At 28.4% G+C, this 19,932-nt stretch overlaps 1 protein-coding gene across 1 annotated transcript in view; it reads right to left on the reverse strand.

Moving 5' to 3' along the window:
- The window catches only part of LOC107454206 (uncharacterized), a 173,750-nt gene that overhangs the window by 101,195 nt on the left and 52,623 nt on the right, over positions 1-19,932 (reverse strand). The window contains exon 2 of the mRNA XM_087149893.1: positions 224-276. Within this exon, the coding sequence (XP_087006019.1) occupies positions 224-276 (53 nt within the window). The remainder of the gene's footprint in view (positions 1-223; positions 277-19,932) is intronic.

A 19,932-nucleotide genomic window follows, 5' to 3' on the forward strand; every position in this document is an offset into this window, starting at 1 on the left:
AGTTTTAGTCTCATTTAGTGAAAATTTTTATAATGAAAGCTTTAAATACAACAAGAAAAATATGGACTTGCAGTACTTATAGACATTGCGAAATAATTTAAGGGTAACCCCTCAATGCTAGTTATTTAAAATAATATTGAGGGGAAGAACATAGATAAATAAAAAGTGTAAATAAATAGTGATACAATCAGTAAATGAATAATAAATACAAAATAAAACTTACCACTGTTGATAAACTAAACCATATGAGAGTCCCTAGTAGCATCTCCGTCAAAGCTGAAAGAAAGGAAAAAACATTCAAATTTTTGCTATCTCGTAAATATCTCTAAAAGTTGAAACAATAATTTTTGTTATCTTAATAATTTATCCAAACTTATTCAAGATGCATTAGTTACATATTATATTACATATTTGTATATAATGTTATATGAAAATAATGACATATATTGTTCTATTCAAATATATTATTTGAGTATTCATTAATCATGTCAACAATTAAATTGAATAGTATTAAATGGAATATTTGGTCCATATTTTAAAAAAAAACATTATATTGTTATTATAACGTTATGTTAATTAATAATTTTCTGTATAACACTGTTATTACACATCATTTTGAGGTGGTTTTTAAAACAGCTTAACAAATTATAATCAATATAAGTATAATTACTGACACATATAACTGAACTAACGACACCTATATTTCGCTGCTAGTTAAGAAAAGACTAATGCGGTATAGGATTTAAGTAATCATCCGTGACTGCATATAGTTCTGTTTTATTTCGCTATAAAATTATACAAATATGCTTTCAAAACAATTTAAAAGCTTTTAAAAGTTAAGCACGTAATACAGAAATATAAATCGCGCTATATTTTGCGATATATATCACAGAATTATTAAAAGAAAGTAATAGTTTCGAAGTCTTACTCGAATTTTGGATTTGATGACACATTTAGATAAATATTAGAAGAATATTCGTTCTTAAAAAGAAAAAAAACTAAATGACGTTGCAAGAGCATTGGGTTTTATTGGACCACTAAAAATGGCGCGTCTTATGCTGACATGCCCTTAACAAATCAAAGGCGAGATACGGAATTTTTACTTTTGTTTCACTGCATATGAAAATCGTCTGCAAGAAACATGTTTTTATTATTCTTTCATCATTTTCCTTACGGGCGAATAGAGAGATGCATATTTGTTACGACTTTGAGATATTATTTTTATTACTTGTTAATTGATTATTCAAATACTTTTGTTTTCCTTATCTCCCACGATTTAAGAAAGCAAGCAATAAGAAGGCTGTGCAACGTTATATCAAGAGTTGGTGATGTTCGTATATGTCTGCGCTATATGTCAGCTTGGCATCCATTTGACATACACTTCGATGCAAACAACTCTCCATAGGGAAAGTTTTATAATATTTTTTATCCTTAACTTGCAACAGAGTATAGATTTTCATTTTCCAGAGTAATATTATTTACATATTTACTATAGAAGATCGGATTCAAGCATTTAATACATAAAAACTTGAGCACACGATTTCAACAATTAAAGTTTAACGAGTGTATTACTATATTAGAACTCCTAAAACTGTTCTTTAATATTTTATATTTCTTTTTTGTGGGGAAATGTCTTAAAACAGGTAGAAGATTCGAAATTCAATATAAGCTTACAGGAATTACGTTTCTCAGGCGAATCATTGTTGTCTAGAATGCTGAAAATATGAGAAATCTAAATTTATTTTATCATTACTTATTTTTAAGATGACTGCATGCGTAAAGATTTGATAGATAAAGAAGCCTTTTGATATCCTCAATTCTGACTCAAAAGTAGTTTATTCGAAAGATACAGATTCAAAGATCATTTGCTGAAAAATCGATTCATTTATTTACATTCAGTAAATATTTCATAAAATATCTAAGTGAACATTTTTTTTTGTAATGTCGCATAATTTAAAATTATGATACATTTTTTAAAAATTTTTCGTTTTTGCATTTTATGATAAAATTTGACTGACTTTCAGACATTTTTCAAAATAAGACAAAACGTTGCCTGCTCACATTCTTTTAGCAATTTTCTATATGATTTCATGACATTTAATATTAATATATAAAATTAGTATTATCCGAGAATTGTAACTTTAGAATTAATAGTTTCATTATAATAAAATATATGTTCTCTAGTGTTAATCAATTGAAGTTTAGTTATAATACTATTTATAATTTTTTACTGTTAACTTTTAATTAGAGAAATAAAAATTTTATGGATTTCAGTACTCAGTTACATTCAATTCAGTTACATTTTTATAGATTTCAGTAAATTTCGCAGCAGTTAAAAATATATATTGCTACAAAAAATCAGTTGAAAGTTAAACCTTAATATTGGCATGTTGTACCAAAATATCGTGCAACTTTTCCAAAGTGTTCAATTGAACCATATTATCATTTAACAAAGTTTTAGAAGGATTTAATTACATGATAATAAAGTACGTTTCGTCATTTTATTAAAGATGCAGCAAATTTGCACGAGCCAATATCTTGAGTATTTTGGCGAAGTTTTATATTAGTTTATTCTTAAATATCTTAAAAACAGCTTGGCGTTAGTTTTTATTTATATTCTAATACCCCGAGAAAAATTACTAGTATTAAACATAGTACAATTCTCGTGATTTTTTTTTCATTTGTTATTTACTAAACAAGCCTTATTTTCAAAATTGCACCAATAATGTTTTTGTTCAAAAAACCCTCCTTTGCAGCTTTCGGTGCATTTTTCTTTGTAATAAGTCTCTTAATTATGCATCTTCTACATTTCTTCAACAAAGATCAGCATTTCCTGCTACATAAATGATATGCTTTTCTTACACAACGTAAATTACAACTGTTTGTGAATAATATATTTACTGCATTACTCCACACTCTAAATAAATTCTAAGAGGATTAATTTCGACTTCCTCAACTTATACGCTCACGTAGGGGGTTATTGTGAGCAGCAAACAATACTGAAAGCACAGTTATAGCCGAAATCTGAATTTTGTCGCAGACGTAGAGAATGTAAGCCCAGCAATTTATCTCATTTTGGTCGAGTGCCTCCTTTCAATGAAAGGCGTACGAGACATTGGGTGAATTTTTAATTGAGGATAACATTTCTTTTCACTTTCAGTGGGCATATGTCTGTGATGGTAAAGATCCGGTAAACGGTAAAAAGAACCCTGATTTGGGTCATCGCGCTTTTTGTACTGCGGTATTATTCGTTCCGCACTTTTTTTATAATAAAAAGTATTAAGTGTTGTTATGATTTGGTTTTATGAAAATATGATATACGAGATTAACTCTTAGATTATGTCAAATTCTTGTATTATTTTGATTTTATGATAAAGTTTTAAGAGGTGGATTTTCACAAATTGTAAAAGTTCATAGTACGTAAAACTGTTGTAATATTAATGAACTTTTTGGAAAAATAAATACCTAAGAGTTTAAAACAAATTTTTTTGCATGAATTTTTCTAAAACTAAAGAGGAATTCAACTGAATTTTAACCTCAAACTATCTTTAAATGTTTAAATTTGAATAAATAAATAAATTCAAAGATCAAAGGGAGGCAAAACCACAATAATTGTTTCAACTCACATCTCCGCAATAAAATATTAAAGAATATGTAAACTTTCAGCAGTTCAAATTTCGATAATCATTTTTTTAAATTTTAAAATTTCCTAGAAATGATAAAGGATTCGTTCATCGAAATTGGAACAGGGTATAAATTGAGAATGCACAAAAAATATTATTTTAATATTGAGTAGAGGATTTTGTTTTGTCTTCGCAAAAGCATTTGCTTGTGACTAGAAATATAAGTTCAGACCATTTTTCATCATTTCGAACGAGCACTGTTTAAAGATATTAGAGGTATTCATGTGATTGGAATATTGAACTCTCCTTAACAAGGTACTATAGGTTCAATGAACAAATATCATAGAAAAGGTATTTATACTATGCAATAAATCATTGTTTCTCCATTGTTCTATTTCACACGTACTCACCTAAAAGCAAACGATATTCTTTGAAAGTAAGAAATGACTCAGAAACAAACACTAGGCACAACTTTATGATTTCCTAAATATGAGCAATTATGTTCTGTTCTCATAATAGAGACATTAAATGCTCTCGTTGTAAATTACACATCACGGAAAAATACAAGTAACAATTATTACCAACTTTAGAAAAAAATGAAAGTCGTCTTCGAAGATAGTGTTAAACGAAGCAACACGAAAGGTAAATGAAACCATTAGACAAAATGTTTTTTGCTTGCTTAGAATGGCAACAGACCTGAGCTGGTGCATGAAAAGAGATTTTTAAGCTTTTCGAATTAGAAATAGCTCGGGGCAGCAATAAGTATAGTTCTTCCCAGACCCCAGCAACATATTTAATAAACTATACAAACAAAAAGTAATTATGAACAACTTAATAAATAAGGTAAAAAAATATACTTTTTGAGATTACTTTCTTATCTACTTAGGTTAGTAATTTAAATTTCTCTTATCGAATCCAGTTACAGATTTATCGCTTGTTGATGTCATTACGATGATGATATCGATTATTATAATAAATCATGTAGATATTAATAATTTAAGTATTCATTAACAGAAATCGTTTGGTTTTCTTTCACTTTGCGATTGCAATTAGGGTTGTTGTCCCCTATATGTTAAAGTGAACAAAATTTTACAATAATATTTTCTTAAGCTTTTCTTTCATTTTCGTATGTATCTGAGATTTTTTTAAAATTTTTTATTAACTGCATGTTATTTAAAAGTATAAATTCGTAATTAACTAAGAGAAAACAATGAAAATATTAGAAAATTGAGTTAGTTATAAATCGTTTGCAAGTTTATTTTCCTTTCATTTCATATTCTTTCATTCAGAAAAGTAATAGACATTTAATCATTGACCTTTTTTTATAGCTTGAAACAGTAATTTATAAAAACAGAGTAAGTTATGTAATTATTGTATTTTTTTATGTAAATAAAAACAAATTGTTGATTTCAAAGTAATAAATTAAATTGTTAAGTACAGTTTTTGCAAACTTATTTAGCAAATGATTAGCTATGTCAAATGTTCTTAAGCAATATTGCTATCATATAATTTGGAGAAAAAATTTTTGGAAAAATTACCGTACTGTATGGAAATGACATTTCTAGTAAGAAGAGCATTCATTCTGGTAAATAAAACTAAAATATATGGCATTTAAACCATTCATTAGGTAATTTTTCCGTTCATATGGGAACGGTTTATAGTGTTCAATATTATAGTGCTTATTACCACACATTTAGGTAAAAAATATGAAATCAAAAAATAAACTTAACCGAATAAAGTTTTTTTACCATGCTCTAAGATATCATAATAAAAATATCTAATTTTACCACATTTATTACATTTTATCACATGTTATAAGAATATATTTCATTGCTAATTTTACCAAAATCATTACCGAAGCGCTTCGACTAAAATTATCAAGTTTTTTGGTGTACCCATAGAGCTAGAACAATGGTAAATTTTACCATACTTTGGTAGTTCTCCTCAAACTTTTTTTCTCAGTGTTCTCAAAGTAATTTTTTAAAGAGAACCGTCTACTGCTTGAGTTTTAAAATTATCAGCGATATGTAAACTTTTGTCTAACGTCTATGAGTGATGACATTGACCAAGAAAGAAGAAAAAACAGACAAACGGAGCTTAGAATGACTGAAAATGATTGCTTAACGTGGGCTTTAATTCATAATTGTCAACATCGAAGGACGTCCACATCGTACGCATTTTCATGGATATATGTTTCCTTTATCCAGTGTATACAATGCTGAAATTATATGTCTAATTTTAAACATTTAAATAGAAATAAAAGCCCACGCCAAATGTAAATCTGTTTCTTAAACAATGCTGAAGCTATTGCCAAATGATTAATATTGATTAAAAGCAAATTAAATTTTTTGAATTGCAAATGTAATCGTAGTTTTTAAATACAATCTTTTAAATTTAAAAATGAGAAAAAACAATATTTTTTTTGTTAATCTAATAGAAATAGCTACGCAAGATTCTTTTTAACCAAATTAATATTTTTTTTTATCAAACAAGATAAATTCTTTAATTAGCTGTTTTGGAATTAATATGAAAAATGCAACTTAATACTATTTCTCTTTTGCTTTCAATTATTTTTCGCAAGTAAAGTTCAAGTATTTGGTAAAATATGAGCAAAGGTAATTTTTAATGGGGCAATAATTTACTTAAAATAATTTTTAGGAATGAATGCAAAATTATTTTTAATTAATTAATAAAATTTAAGTTATTAATGAGAACTTAGAAAAATAAGTTAAATTTTTTCATATTACTTAAGTTTAAATATTATACGTAGCAAACTAAAGACAGCTTATATGCGAAATGAATTAACTAAGCACAATTTTTATAAGCAACTAAGCCATTTTTGTATAAGCAATTTTTATAAGCAAATTATTTATCAATGTAGTTAACTGAAAACATATGAAATTAATTGATTGAAGTAGTTGTTCATTGGTAATTAATGAGCTGAAAACAATTAAAAAACAATTAACCATTTTTACAGGAAATTAAAATGGGAATAATAATTAAGACATTCCTATAAATTTTCATCAAAATAAAATTATCTTCTTATACTTTTAAAACAAAAAATGATAAATATATAACTGAAGATAAAGTTATATCTTCTAGAAATTAATACTGCTGATAATTTTGCAGAAATAAATGTTAAAATCAGTTTTCTACTTTTTAATACAGATTAAATTATCTTCTGTTATATTTTTCGAGTAAAGTGCATTCACTTGGGGCACAAAGTAAGGAAAAATTTCCCAGTTTCCCTCATTTAAGTGTTCAGAAAAAGTTCATTCCATTAAAATATAACATTTAAGATTGTTCTTTTCTGACAACTTGCAAAAGTTTGGAGTGCTATTCTTATATCGTTCGAAGGTCAAGATCGAAGGTTTGTTACATTTCCCATTAAATGGAAAAATCACTATCTGTTATCTTTCAGAGGGTGAAAATGGACAGTCATTCATTTTTTTATAAAGTTTGTGCACAATTGAATGGCAACAGAATGTGATTCTGAAATACTTTTACGTCATTCAGCTGATTTGATTGTTCCTGACAATATCATAAAAGTTGCGTTTCCTTAAAGGGAAAAAAATTGCAAATAAATTTTTATTTGCAATTTTTATTTTTGCATTTGCATTTTAAATTTGATTACCCTAAAGTTGTGCTTCTCTAGAGAAAAAAATTGTAAATAAATTTTTATTTGTTTATCTTAAAGTTTAGTTTCTTTAAATAAGAAAATCGAAAATGCATTTTTATTTCCTTACCTTAAAGTTGTGTTTCTTTAAAGAAAAAAAAATTAAATACATTTTTATTTGTTTAATACATTTTAAAGTTCAATATCAAAGCCAAAGAATAAAGGATTGAGTTTTTGTAAATTGAGAAAAAAAGTGCATTATTTTTAATTTGCTCATCATTTTTTGAAGCTACATTTTAAGTTTTTATTTAGAGGTTTTATTAGATATCATAACAATATTGTATCCAATTTTTTTAAAAAGAAGTTTGGGATTCAAAGCAAATTTTCTTTTTCTTACTGTTTTCTCCTCTTTGAAGCGAAATAAGAAAAAAATCAAGTCAGAAGCTTAAATGCCAAAGGTAGCGAAACTCAATTTGTGAAAAAGTTATCACTGCAAAGAGAATAAATAATATGCCTTAGGTATTGTTTGATACACCTTCAAACGACAAAAAATTTCAAATAGCTTGCGTTTGTAGATGTAGCATTCACGCATGCCGGCACTCAATAAATAAATAAACAAATACATAAATAATAAAATAAAATAAATAATAAAATAAAAAATAATATGAAATGAATAATAAAATAAAATAAATAAATGAAATAATAATAATATTAGTGATATTCTTTTATGTTTAAGTACAACTTTTATTGTTTAGACCTAGCCACATTTATTACCTAACAAATATCTCATAGAAATAAAATATTTTTCAAACAACATTCTACGAAGAATTTAAGTAATTTTAAAGATGTTTTTCTTAAAATCAGTTGATTTATTTTCTTTATTACATTTGCATACCGGAGAACAATTTATCCATTAATACCGGCGCCAGCGGAAAATGTCTTACCCATTAAAAAACAAGTGAATGCTATTGCCACTCCTTGATAGGAAAAAAAAAAGCTTCTGTTTTATTTATGTATTCACGACAGTAAATGCTGAAAAGAATATAGAAAGAAAGATATGCATCAAAAATTGTTGTCGTTATTGTTAATGTAAAATAAAACTTGGCACTTATATAGAAAAAATTGTTAAAAATATCTTTCAAATAGTGCAAATTTACAAACTGTTTTTGGCAACATATTTTGCAATGAAAAATATCTTGATCAGTTTCTTCTAAATAAAATTTTAAGCAAAAAAATCATTTTTAGATCAAATGATTAAGTAAACTCGCACGTAAGTAAATTAATCACAATCGCTATAGTGTGAAAATATAATTTTTGTACATTCTTCATTTGTAATAATTTGCTTCTGATTTTAATATAAAATATACTACAATATCTTCCCAATTTAAAATTATCGTACAACAAGTTCTAAAAATTTCTAACGAAATATTTTTTCGTAATTTTTTTTAATAGAAAATGTGAGATTAAAGAATGTGCTTACTTTAACAGAAAATCGTTTCAATGTCGAACGATACCATTGGTTTCTTGGACCATAATATCATTCAAAGTTGAAATTATTTTAATAAGGAGTTAACATGAACCATATGTCCTTCTAAGATGAACTATAGCTTGATGCAAGATGCTCGATAACCAATCTCGTATTTCAGTTGCCCCTCAATTTTGCTCGATATCGTGGTCTAACATGATTCAAGATTCCTCTCAGAATGTATATGTGTATTTATTGTATATTATTGTAAGGTGTATTCATTTATCACGAAAAATTTGCTAATTTTCGTCCAGAATTATTTTTGAATCAAGTTCATTCCAGTAAAGTAAAAACTCCAGTATTGTTAAATGTCATCCAGATTTTTTTGGGAGAAGCAATATATTATACTTCAAAAAAAATTCCGGGAATCTTACTTAAAAAATCTTTGCTTTTAAACAGGGCGTGTGGTCTGTGTTTACCAAGAATATTGGTGACTAGGAAATTTTCTGTTTATAATATTCTATTACTGGGTTATTAAGGACGATAAGAAATTATTTTTATTGTATTTAATAACCCAGTTTTTTGTAGGGGAGTTTTATTATATTTTGACCAAATTTCCAGGAATCTTACTTAAGAAATGTTTGCTCTTAAACACTGCGTGTGGTTTGTGCTGACCATGAATATTGGTGATTTGGAAATTCCCTGTTTATAATATTCGATTACTGGGCTATTAAAGACAATGAGAATATATTTTTATGGTATTTAATAATCCAGTTTTTTTAGGGGAGTCTTATTACATTTTGAACAAAATTCCAGGAATCTTACTTTAGGAATGTTTGCTCTTAAACACTGCGTGTGGTCTGTGTTTACCAAGAATATTGGTGACTAGGAAATTTCCTGTTTATAATATTCTATTACTGGGCTATTAAAGACGATAAAAAAGTATTTTTAACCATTCCTTATGCAAAGAATACTTTTTGGAAACCTTTTTTTTTGTCATTTAAATAAACTTTTTCAAGCTTGAAATGGCACACCAATCACAGAGTAAAAGTTACTTAAAATTCACAGAAGGTTCCTTTAATGTCGAAGAGTAGGCAACAATACAAGGACATCCTTGAAATTGAGTATCTATTTCAAGACCTGTCCATCTTCCTATTATTGTTTACTCAAATAGTAGCTGCGATGAATGTTCATTTCATTTTTACATGTTCAGAAAATAATTCATGTATTTCATGCGCGATTTCCGATGCAAAGTAGCATTCATGCATGAATAGTCGTTAATTAGACACTGTGTTTTGTCAGCAAGTAAGCCATAAATCGCAATCAAATGTAAATCTCACGGCGAAGATTTTCAACGCAGAAGAGAGCTATAAGTTAGGAATAACGTAATAAACTGTCCTTTCTTGTCTTAATTTATTGAGATTGTCTAAAAGTCACGTATAGTCTACGGAATAATTTTAAAATTTAACTTTGTCTCGTTTTAAAACCAAACTACATAAAAATCCTTGAAAGTATTTTTATTTTGTCGCTGATCTGCCGTTGACCAAAATTAAGTTATAATTTCTGAATTTATTTTCTAAATCTGAAAGTCACGTATAGTTGATAGAATAATTTTAAAATTCAACTTTGTCTGGTTTCAAAATCTAACTACATAAAATCCTTGAAAATAATTTTATTTTGTCGTTGATCGACAGCTGACCAAAATTAAGTTATAATCCCTGAATTTATTTACAAAAATGATATTTTGTATTTCGTTTCGATATTCTTAGAGTCACGTAGTTAGTACAAGAATATGAATTTAAAAGCATTGCTTTGTCTTGTTTTAAAAATCTGACAGCACAAAATCCTTGAATTTTTTTTTTCCCAACTCTAATCATCAATTGTTAAAAATTAAGTTTTAATCTCTGTATTAGTTATTCACAAGGACGATCTTTTCTTACTTCATTTAGATATTTTTAGTTGATAAACTGAAAAAATAATGTAAAATTTTGAGTAACAACAACGTAACAACATAAAATCCTTGAGAGTTTTTGTTGTCATCAACTATCTGCAATTTACTATGATTAAATAAATGATTGAGAAATCGATTATGCTTAAGTCTTCTAAACGCGTTCTTTGCGATTATTTTTCTTACTTCATTAAGATGTTCATAAAGCAATTTAATTTTTTTGGGGTAGTTTGGTTTTTTCAGAAACTATCAGTACGATTTCATTAATTATTTGAAATCATATTTTCTATTGGGAGATGCATGCAGGTTTTTATGCCCAGATGAATACTAAATATAAATTTAAAAATCATTTCAAAAATTGAAAATGTCAGATATAACCTGTTTAGTAAACCCTTTTTTTCGTTAAAGAGAAGCACAAATATAAAAATTACAAAAAAAAAAAACGTTTGTGCTTTTATTTGGAAAACGTTTACTCTGCAGTGTTTAAAATATTTTCCTATAATAGAGTTTTATTTTAATATTCGAAATTGAAGCGATAGATATAGAGGTCCGGAACAATTTAACAAAGAATTTTCGATGTTTTCCTTCTGAAAACATGGAGTTTTTGTCTGTAACTTTATTTCTATTGCTCCTATCATTCTAATACTTTTTCAACAATACTAAACTCGTATTCAAGTTGATTTCAATCTTTTTTGCAAGCATTTTTATTGATTCATAAAAAAATATCTCCAGGAGATACTCATTTTACATTTATAATTTCTTACAGCTTTTTTGATAACTCGTTAAAATAGTTATAATCAGTTAAGAAAAAGCTAAGCTTTTTATTTCTTTTCTTCTTAAAGTATTTTTCTCATTTCGCAACCTTTGGAAAGTTTGATTCGGGTGGTTAGATGCCTGCATTTTATGAAAACTTGCTCCCAAAAAAAGATAGATAAAGTTTAAATATTTACTATTTTTTATTTAACAATCAAAAAGTACTTCATAATGTATAGATATACATCAAAATTCTTAATTAATTCTTAGTACACCTTTAAATTTTAGTATAAGCACTTCTTTTCATACAAAATTTTTTAACTTATTTGAGGAACAAAATAAAAAGTAATTTCTTCGTTATTTTATTATTTGCACTCAGGACATTGCACCTAGCTTCAAATCCGCAAGGCAAGTAATATCAGACACTACGATCCAGAGATACATGATCAGACATGCTTTCTGATTTCTAAAATCTTTTGCATATGAATATAAAATAGATCCAATCTTTCGGAAGCCAGAATCTCGGAATGCACCGGCAGATTTATTTCTCTCAAGACAAGATAGGGCGGATAAAAAGCAAGAAAAAGTACCCCTTGGTAATCCATTTTAAATTAGGAAAGGTAACCAGTCTTTTGAGTGGATAATTCATTTTACGAATTCTCATTTGCTTCCTTTCACGCCTGCGAATCATTAATCATAAACATTGGCACCAGGAAAAGACTTCATCTTGTTGTCTGAGGTTTCGTTGGGTGCATTGGAATCTCACATGAACCATCAATCATTAAAGAATTCATGGGTAAGCAATGGAACAAGCGCAGGGGGATTAATTCCCTCTATTTATTCCATTTCTATTATTGCTCTTATTTCAAAACATTTCGTGGTTTTCAGGGTTAGTTTACTTTCATTTTAATTAAAATAGTAAGTATAATTCTGAAGTAACCTTCTATGAGGAAGCTATATCACAGGAAAAAATTTTAAACACAAACTCTCTTTTACCACCACAAGTAATTTAAAATTTATAGTATAGAAAAAAATGATTTCAGGCAAACGTATTTATTTTATTTTATTACATAACCGTCTTTGAACAGCCGACCCGATTTCGGGGTTACGACTACTAATGGTCATCTCCGTAGCCTTTGTAATTTTGAACCCAATCCAGAAGACAAGGGAACTTCTGGAGCAAGTATTGGGAGAAATTTTACCTTCCTAGAAGACTTTTCGATGGAACTTTCCGGCATTTGAGTTACATGGAAAGGAAAACCTCCCATGGTTTGCCCGACGGCAATTGGACTCTAACCTATGATCCGTTTACAACTGAGGATATTTTACGCCAACAATGTCATCGATGCGAAATTCATATGCCCCAGAAGTCGCTGGGATTCGAACCCTGTTCACTTGAGTGTGAGGCGAGTGCTCCATCCCCTGAATATATTAATATTTGTAAACTAGGCCGTGATACCCTGGTCGGTAGGGCGCTGGGTTCATGTCCAAGAATTCGTGGGTTCGATCCCCGCCGGCCGAAGACTCCCCAGTGTAGTAAATGGTGACTGATGTATGCTAAATTTCTCGAATCGCAAAGTCCTCCATGTTTCCATAACAAACCAATACCTCTAGGGGTACTGATCCAGGAGTTTCCTTGTCTTCTGGATTGGTTCAAATTACAAGGTTACGGAGTTGAACATTAGTAGTCGTAAACCCAAAAATTGGGCCGGCTGTTCTACGACGGGTATAAAATAAAAATATAAAATGAAATATTTGCAAACTGGCAGAAAACTTAAGTGGGATTCTGTCGCAAATTAATTATTTCTTCCTGAGTTTCAGAACATATTAATTCCAACGGAAATTTTGACATTGTGTTCAACACCCGCCATCACATTATGTAAGACAACGAAAATGAAACTATTTCCCTAACGTCAGTACAGTTTTAAGAATATTCGACAAAAAGAGAGCAGCCGACAATTTTGTGAATGTAATTTGCTTTCATTTTCGTTGTCGCTGAGAGACAATGCGTTGTGAATGTGTTTTCAACGTCACGAGACCGGAACATTTGTGACATGGATGGAACAAAGAATTTTGTGATCGTGTCACTTTCACTTATTCAACAAGCTGTTTTTTTCTCCAGAAAATGGAATAAAAATATTACGATAAACAGAAAAAATAAGCGTCAATCTTAAATTCTTCGTTTTCGTATTTTATTTCATGTTAGTTATAGGTGATGCCAGCACGTGGGAAAGTGGACATTTGCTCGTTCTTCTCTCTGTTCAGATAATAGCCATTTTGTTGATTTAAAATGGTATTCTTTGTTTTAATGAGTTACGTCATTCATTCTTAATTTTAAAGAGTAGGAAAATTTTGTTCTTATTTTTTTTTAAAGGATTGTGTTTCTCTCGGTTTTCAGTATCCAATATATTTTTATAGAAAATATTATTACCGTAAACAGGGGTGATTTTGGCTTATTACGTACGTCTTAAAGGATGAAATGTCTAAGTGGGCTATCCTACAATTAGTTTTACGATTTAGAATATATTTCTTACAGAAAATGGGAGTTAAATTTTTTTTTAAATCTTCATTACAAAACAGCTCACTTAAGAAATTTTGTACCCTTGTCGTTTTTAGCAGTTATTTTCATCATTAAATTAAATTTAAATTAATTTCATTTAACTTAAACTTGGATAAAAAGGCATTGAAATCTATTTTCAAATCAAATGATGCTGACTATATTTTTACAGTTGTTTACATATCAACTCTAATTGACGTAATGAAATACTGTAATAAATAATAAAGTACTCGTGATTTTCTACCTTAACGCTTAGTAAAATCTTAACTAATTTTGCATGTTATCAATTAGTTTCGCTTAAATAACAAGTTAAATGATTTTTGTAACTTTAATATTCATATCAATAATTTAAATAAATTTAAATACATCGCTTGGAATTAAAACTCTTCTTATTTCAAATGGTATAAGTCAAAATTTAATTTTATTTATTTTTCAATTTGCTAAGATATTAGCTATTATGCACCACACTTTATTTCAAATTGATGAACTTTTCGTCTACCGACTAGATTTTTATAAAAAATTCCTTCAACATTCTTTAATTATAAATAGTATAGGGAAATGCATGTTATAGACAAAGTTATTTTATGTATGAAAAACGAGTTTAAATTAAGAGTGACGTAACAAAGATGAGAAATGATATCTGAATCGCAGTGATCTTGACTTCAAGAGGTCAAGGGTATACAAGACAGGTGAGATTTCATTCTCTCGTTATTATTAACTATTATTTAATTGTTTTTATGATTGATTTAAAGCAAAGGAATGTTTTTGAATTTAAATTTGACAGATCAAGCCTATTTAGCATTGAGATATTTTTAATAACTTGATATCCATTGAAAATTTTAGTAATTGAAACTCAGAATATAACTTACTCAGTTGCATTACATCAAGCAAAGAATAAAGAATAAGTTGTACTTAGTTTCAGCTCATATAGAATTCACCGAACTAAGCCTAATTTATTTATTTAAAGATAAATAGCTTAAAATTTGTTTAAATGATAAAGTTTTAGTTAAGCTTCTTGAAATAAATGATAGTTTGACATTTCTATTAACATAATCCTTTGACTAAAACCAAACAATTGGTCGGTCGAGCTCATAATGAATAAAAAAAAAATGAAGTTATTTTATTTCTATTATTAATAAATAGAAACAAAAAGTATTTTTTAAGGTTGCTAATAGTGATAAAATATTACCTCTAGTACATTATTTACGGAGCATTAGAAAAAACAAAACACTTTCACCAAGACTCTTGGCAAGAAAGATAAGTGTTTTTTCCTTTAATCGGATTTACAAAAGAAGATGAAATAGTCTTCTTAAAAGATGTTTTTGCTTTACATGCTTCAATTTGCGTACACAAACCATGCACCAATGACTTTCCATTATTGCCGGTTGTCAGGTTTGAGCAATTTCATGCGCAGCAGACATGCGCAAAGGGATTATGTAGATTCCGCAAATCACTCAGGAAATAAGTACCTTTTAAAGAAAAGCAATAAAACAATTTCTAACGGTAATTAAAAGGCCAATGGCGGCGCAAATAGAACGTTCCATCAGTAAAGACAAGGCAATCCTTTAGGAAGATTTGCTATCCCCCCTTCTTCACCGCACAGCTTGAGATCCCATTGTCGTAGAAGCATAACGAAACAGCGTTTAAGAATTTTAGAACGTCGGCAACGGAATTCGGAATGGGCTTGAACAATGAGAAATTAGCGTCTTACGGTGCACGCAAAATGGCGAAGGCCTAATCTTCTGATGGCACGTCAACAAGAACTTCGTCTTGGATGCATCTGAATCCCACAGGGTTGTCGACTCCAGAAGTATCTTCGAGATATTAGAAACATGATTTGAATAACGTAATCGAAGATCAGTGAACCTTTTGAATATGCTGTTACCGGAAACAACAAAAGTGGCGTATAACCGGGAGTAATTCTACAAACAAGTATTTACCACCCCCATATGTTCTAATCTTTAAAGATTGTTCATTGTCTTAGAGATCGATAGCAAGTAAATATTTGTTTGTGGTAGATGGATTAAGCATTTTTCCTTTTATACTGATTGATTTGTTAATATTTTGTGATTTTTTTTCCCAATCAATATTGGGATAAGGATTTACTAATAAATGGGGATCATTTCTCAGTTCAAAGAAAACAAAATTATTTGCTTTTTTCCCAATTTAGTTTAGATGACAATGAAAAATGGCAAAAAGATGCATTACCAAACCATTTGAAGAAAGTGGGACATTACTGAAATTGGGAGAAGTGGAATTTATGATTTTTCTCAGTTTGAATAGTTAGTTTAATATAAATATCTTACATTATTCTTGAAATACATTTTAACGTGAGTTTCAACAGAAAAAAAAGATAGAACTCTCCATATTTTGAATTTATCAAAAAATTGAGCATGCTATAAAAGGTAATAGGAATTGCTTAAGATACTTGAAACAAAACAATAATATGATAATAAAATATCTTTCTAATATACATTCAATGCGATTTCCAATTTTATCAAAAAAAATCACAAGTTTGTAATTTCAAAAGTAGTATTTTCTGGAAATCTTTAAAATATTTACATTTCAAGAGAAGGGTAACTTCTATCATTATATGATTTGAAAAATGACAATTGGGTATAATATAGCCTACGTCACAGGTTGTGTTGTTCCTACTAAATTTAACCCATGAACGGCATTTTCTGCGAGCCTAACTTCAAGCCACAAGTAAACAAACGAAGTGTTCGATCGTTTAAATAGCTGCTCGCCAGATTTTATTGCATTATAAAGAAAAGTTATTGAAACTAAATACAACTAAATAAACAACAACAACTAAAACAAATAACAACAACTACTAATAACAATAACTAAATAAACAACTAAATTCCATTCGTTTAGCATTGCGTCATATGTTGTTCCTACTAAATCGAAGTAGTTGTGTTTTTTTCATATTATACCCAATTAAAAAAATTACAAATTGGGTATAATATAGCCTACGTCACAGGTTGTGTTGTTCCTACTAAATTTAACCCATGAACGGCATTTTCTGCGAGCCTAACTTCAAGCCACAAGTAAACAAACGAAGTGTTCGATCGTTTAAATAGCTGCTCGCCAGATTTTATTGCATTATAAAGAAAAGTTATTGAAACTAAATACAACTAAATAAACAACAACAACTAAAACAAATAACAACAACTACTAATAACAATAACTAAATAAACAACTAAATTCCATTCGTTTAGCATTGCGTCATATGTTGTTCCTACTAAATCGAAGTAGTTGTGTTTTTTTCATATTATACCCAATTCTAGTGCTTTTTCTATTAGAATCACGAGAATTGAACTTTTAAATGCTGCTCAATTCACAAAACATTCTATAAAATCGTTTGCCACTTATTAAAGGTTTTCTCATTTGCATTATTATGCAAAAAAGGTAACACTTTAAAGTGAAAAAAAATACAGTTTTTTGGGCAAAATGATTCTAAAAAAAACGGAGAACTTCCGAAATCGTTTTCTAATCTTTCAAAGTAAATATTGTCCAGCGCATAAAATAAGACTTATTATTTAGGCAACAGTAATGATGCTTACAAAATTATCGTATACGTTGTGAATAATTTAAAAATACTTCATTAAATATTATTATTTTTTTATAAAAGAAATAGAAATATACTTTGAAGTTAGATGATGGCATCTTTATTGCACTTTCAAGCAAACGATATAAAGCGAGAGTTCATGTAGAATTCTTTTCTCCATTCTGGTTTAACGTATTTAATCTAAAACTGAGTTATATGTTTTGTTTTTGTTGCAAATAACGATAAAATTGCTAGCTTTATTCCTTTTTACATAAACTAACTTCAATAATAAAGGTGTTTGACTTGCAGCCTTCGTGGTGCATCCTCCTGTGGTGAAATCGTGAAATTGCAATCTCTACTTGAATAGCAACCTGTCAAGGAATGAAATCGAAGATGCGGCGATTCAGGTACTCTTTTTTTTTCTTTCTTTTTATTCACTCCTTTTTTTCGAAGGGTCACAAGGTAAATATCATAATCGTTGATACCCGATGACAGCACTGTTTTATTTCTGTTTTATGAAAGTTTAGATTTGTACTTGCACTCTATGGTCCCGGATCTTTTGCTATTGTTAGATAAAGGGTTCGCTCCGTATTATTCATTCGTTAAAAAAAATATTTTGATAATTGAATTTCTGGTTACTATGTAATTAATAGTTTTTAGTATATATAAATATTATCTCTACATATTACTCTTTATATAAATATCATCTCTATGTATATTACAGATAAAGTGAAATGTTTTAGTCAATTTGTATAAGATAAAACTAGTTAATTGTTATGAAAAACTCTGGACAATTGCTATTGAATAACACCAGTTACGCATTAGCCAGATTAACCAAATGATATATCCAAGTTTGTTTATTGTTTGAATATAAGGTACATCTGAATCATCGGTAGCTTTATTGCTTTTTTCACGCCGAAATGTTACACTTTTATAACTTAAAATTAACGATAAGGTTGCAGCATAAAACTATTTACTACATTATTAAATGATATAAAACTAAATTATTTACAAAATGTTAGTAGAAGGACTAAATTATGCATAGTAAATAATTTGAAGCAACAGCTACTCCGAATAAAATGAAATTTTTTTTAAATAAGGAACTTCATGAATTAAAATGGCGCTATTGTAAAATATTAACGCTAACAGTTTAAATTTATAGTTAATTAAACCAAAAAATCTAAATTCTTAGTAATTAAAGGATCGACTACAGATTTAAAATTCTGCATTTAAGGATAAAAGAGTAGGATAAAAAATGTTTTTGGATAAGCGATAAAAAAGGAAAAACCAAAAAATGAAATCAACATCTCTATGTTTTTGACAGAATAAAATTAAGATATAAAATCCATTTTATACCTTAAAAATAACCTCGTTATTTAATTCCTATTATTTAGTAGTGATTTAATATGAAGATTTGCATGTTTAGCAGTCACTTAATGTCTTTATCATAAAATGAAATCCCCAATTCAGAGACCGTTGGCGGGCGCAGCATACAAATGAGGAAAGGACCTATTACATGAGAAATAATATTAGACAATCAAATGAGAGAGGCGATTGTTACGGAAAGATACCCATCTTGTGTACGAGGGTGGGTGTAAAGGGCAGTTAGAAAAATGGTCTTTTTTCCATTGTGGAAAGTGATATAAATAAACTGAAGGTGAAAGGTAACGAGTTTATTCACTTGCTCTCAATGAAATTGATTGTCCAGGCAAGATGAGAAAGTGATTTGCTTTTTGAATTCCAGAAATGCTACTCTCAGGAAAATAATAATGATAATAATAATTATAATAATGATAATAATAATTATAATAATGATAATAATAATTATAATAATGATAATAATGGCCAACATTTATGAAGTATGACTAAAGAAAATATTCATGTATTTGGATTTTTATTTCTTTTTCAAAAAAATTAATTAATAAGATTTTAAATAAATTAAGTTTTCTGGAAGGGTATTCATTAGATTATTTCTCCTTAATGTTTAAGCCTATGCAAACTTCAAATTTTATTAAAATAAAAATCAATCGTAATTTAACACCATTGAACGTATTGAAAATTTACCCATTGATTCACCATTCAAGTTAATGTAGTCAGCTTTTGTAGTAGCTTGAATTACTCATTCAGGCTAGGGTAGTCAAGCTAATGTAAAGAATTACCAATGACACAGAGGCATTTAGTTTCCAAATATCCTAATTTGTTTTTATTATGGAATGGTTTATAATTTTTTATAAATATGAACTCCATTTCGTTAAAAAACCATATCTTTTGTTTTAGTTTCCTGCTTAAAAAATATTTTTTTGAGAGGCTCAATAAATGGGCTGAAATGGTATTATAAAGGACTATCGGATTTATTTAATTTAGATATATCCCTTCTATTAATAGTGTCGCGTTAAAATGTTAATGGAAATTAAGCGACC

This window comes from Parasteatoda tepidariorum, chromosome 8, assembly GCF_982258835.1.
Source record: "Parasteatoda tepidariorum strain Cologne lab strain chromosome 8, Ptep-v5.0, whole genome shotgun sequence".
NCBI lineage: Eukaryota > Metazoa > Arthropoda > Arachnida > Araneae > Theridiidae > Parasteatoda > Parasteatoda tepidariorum.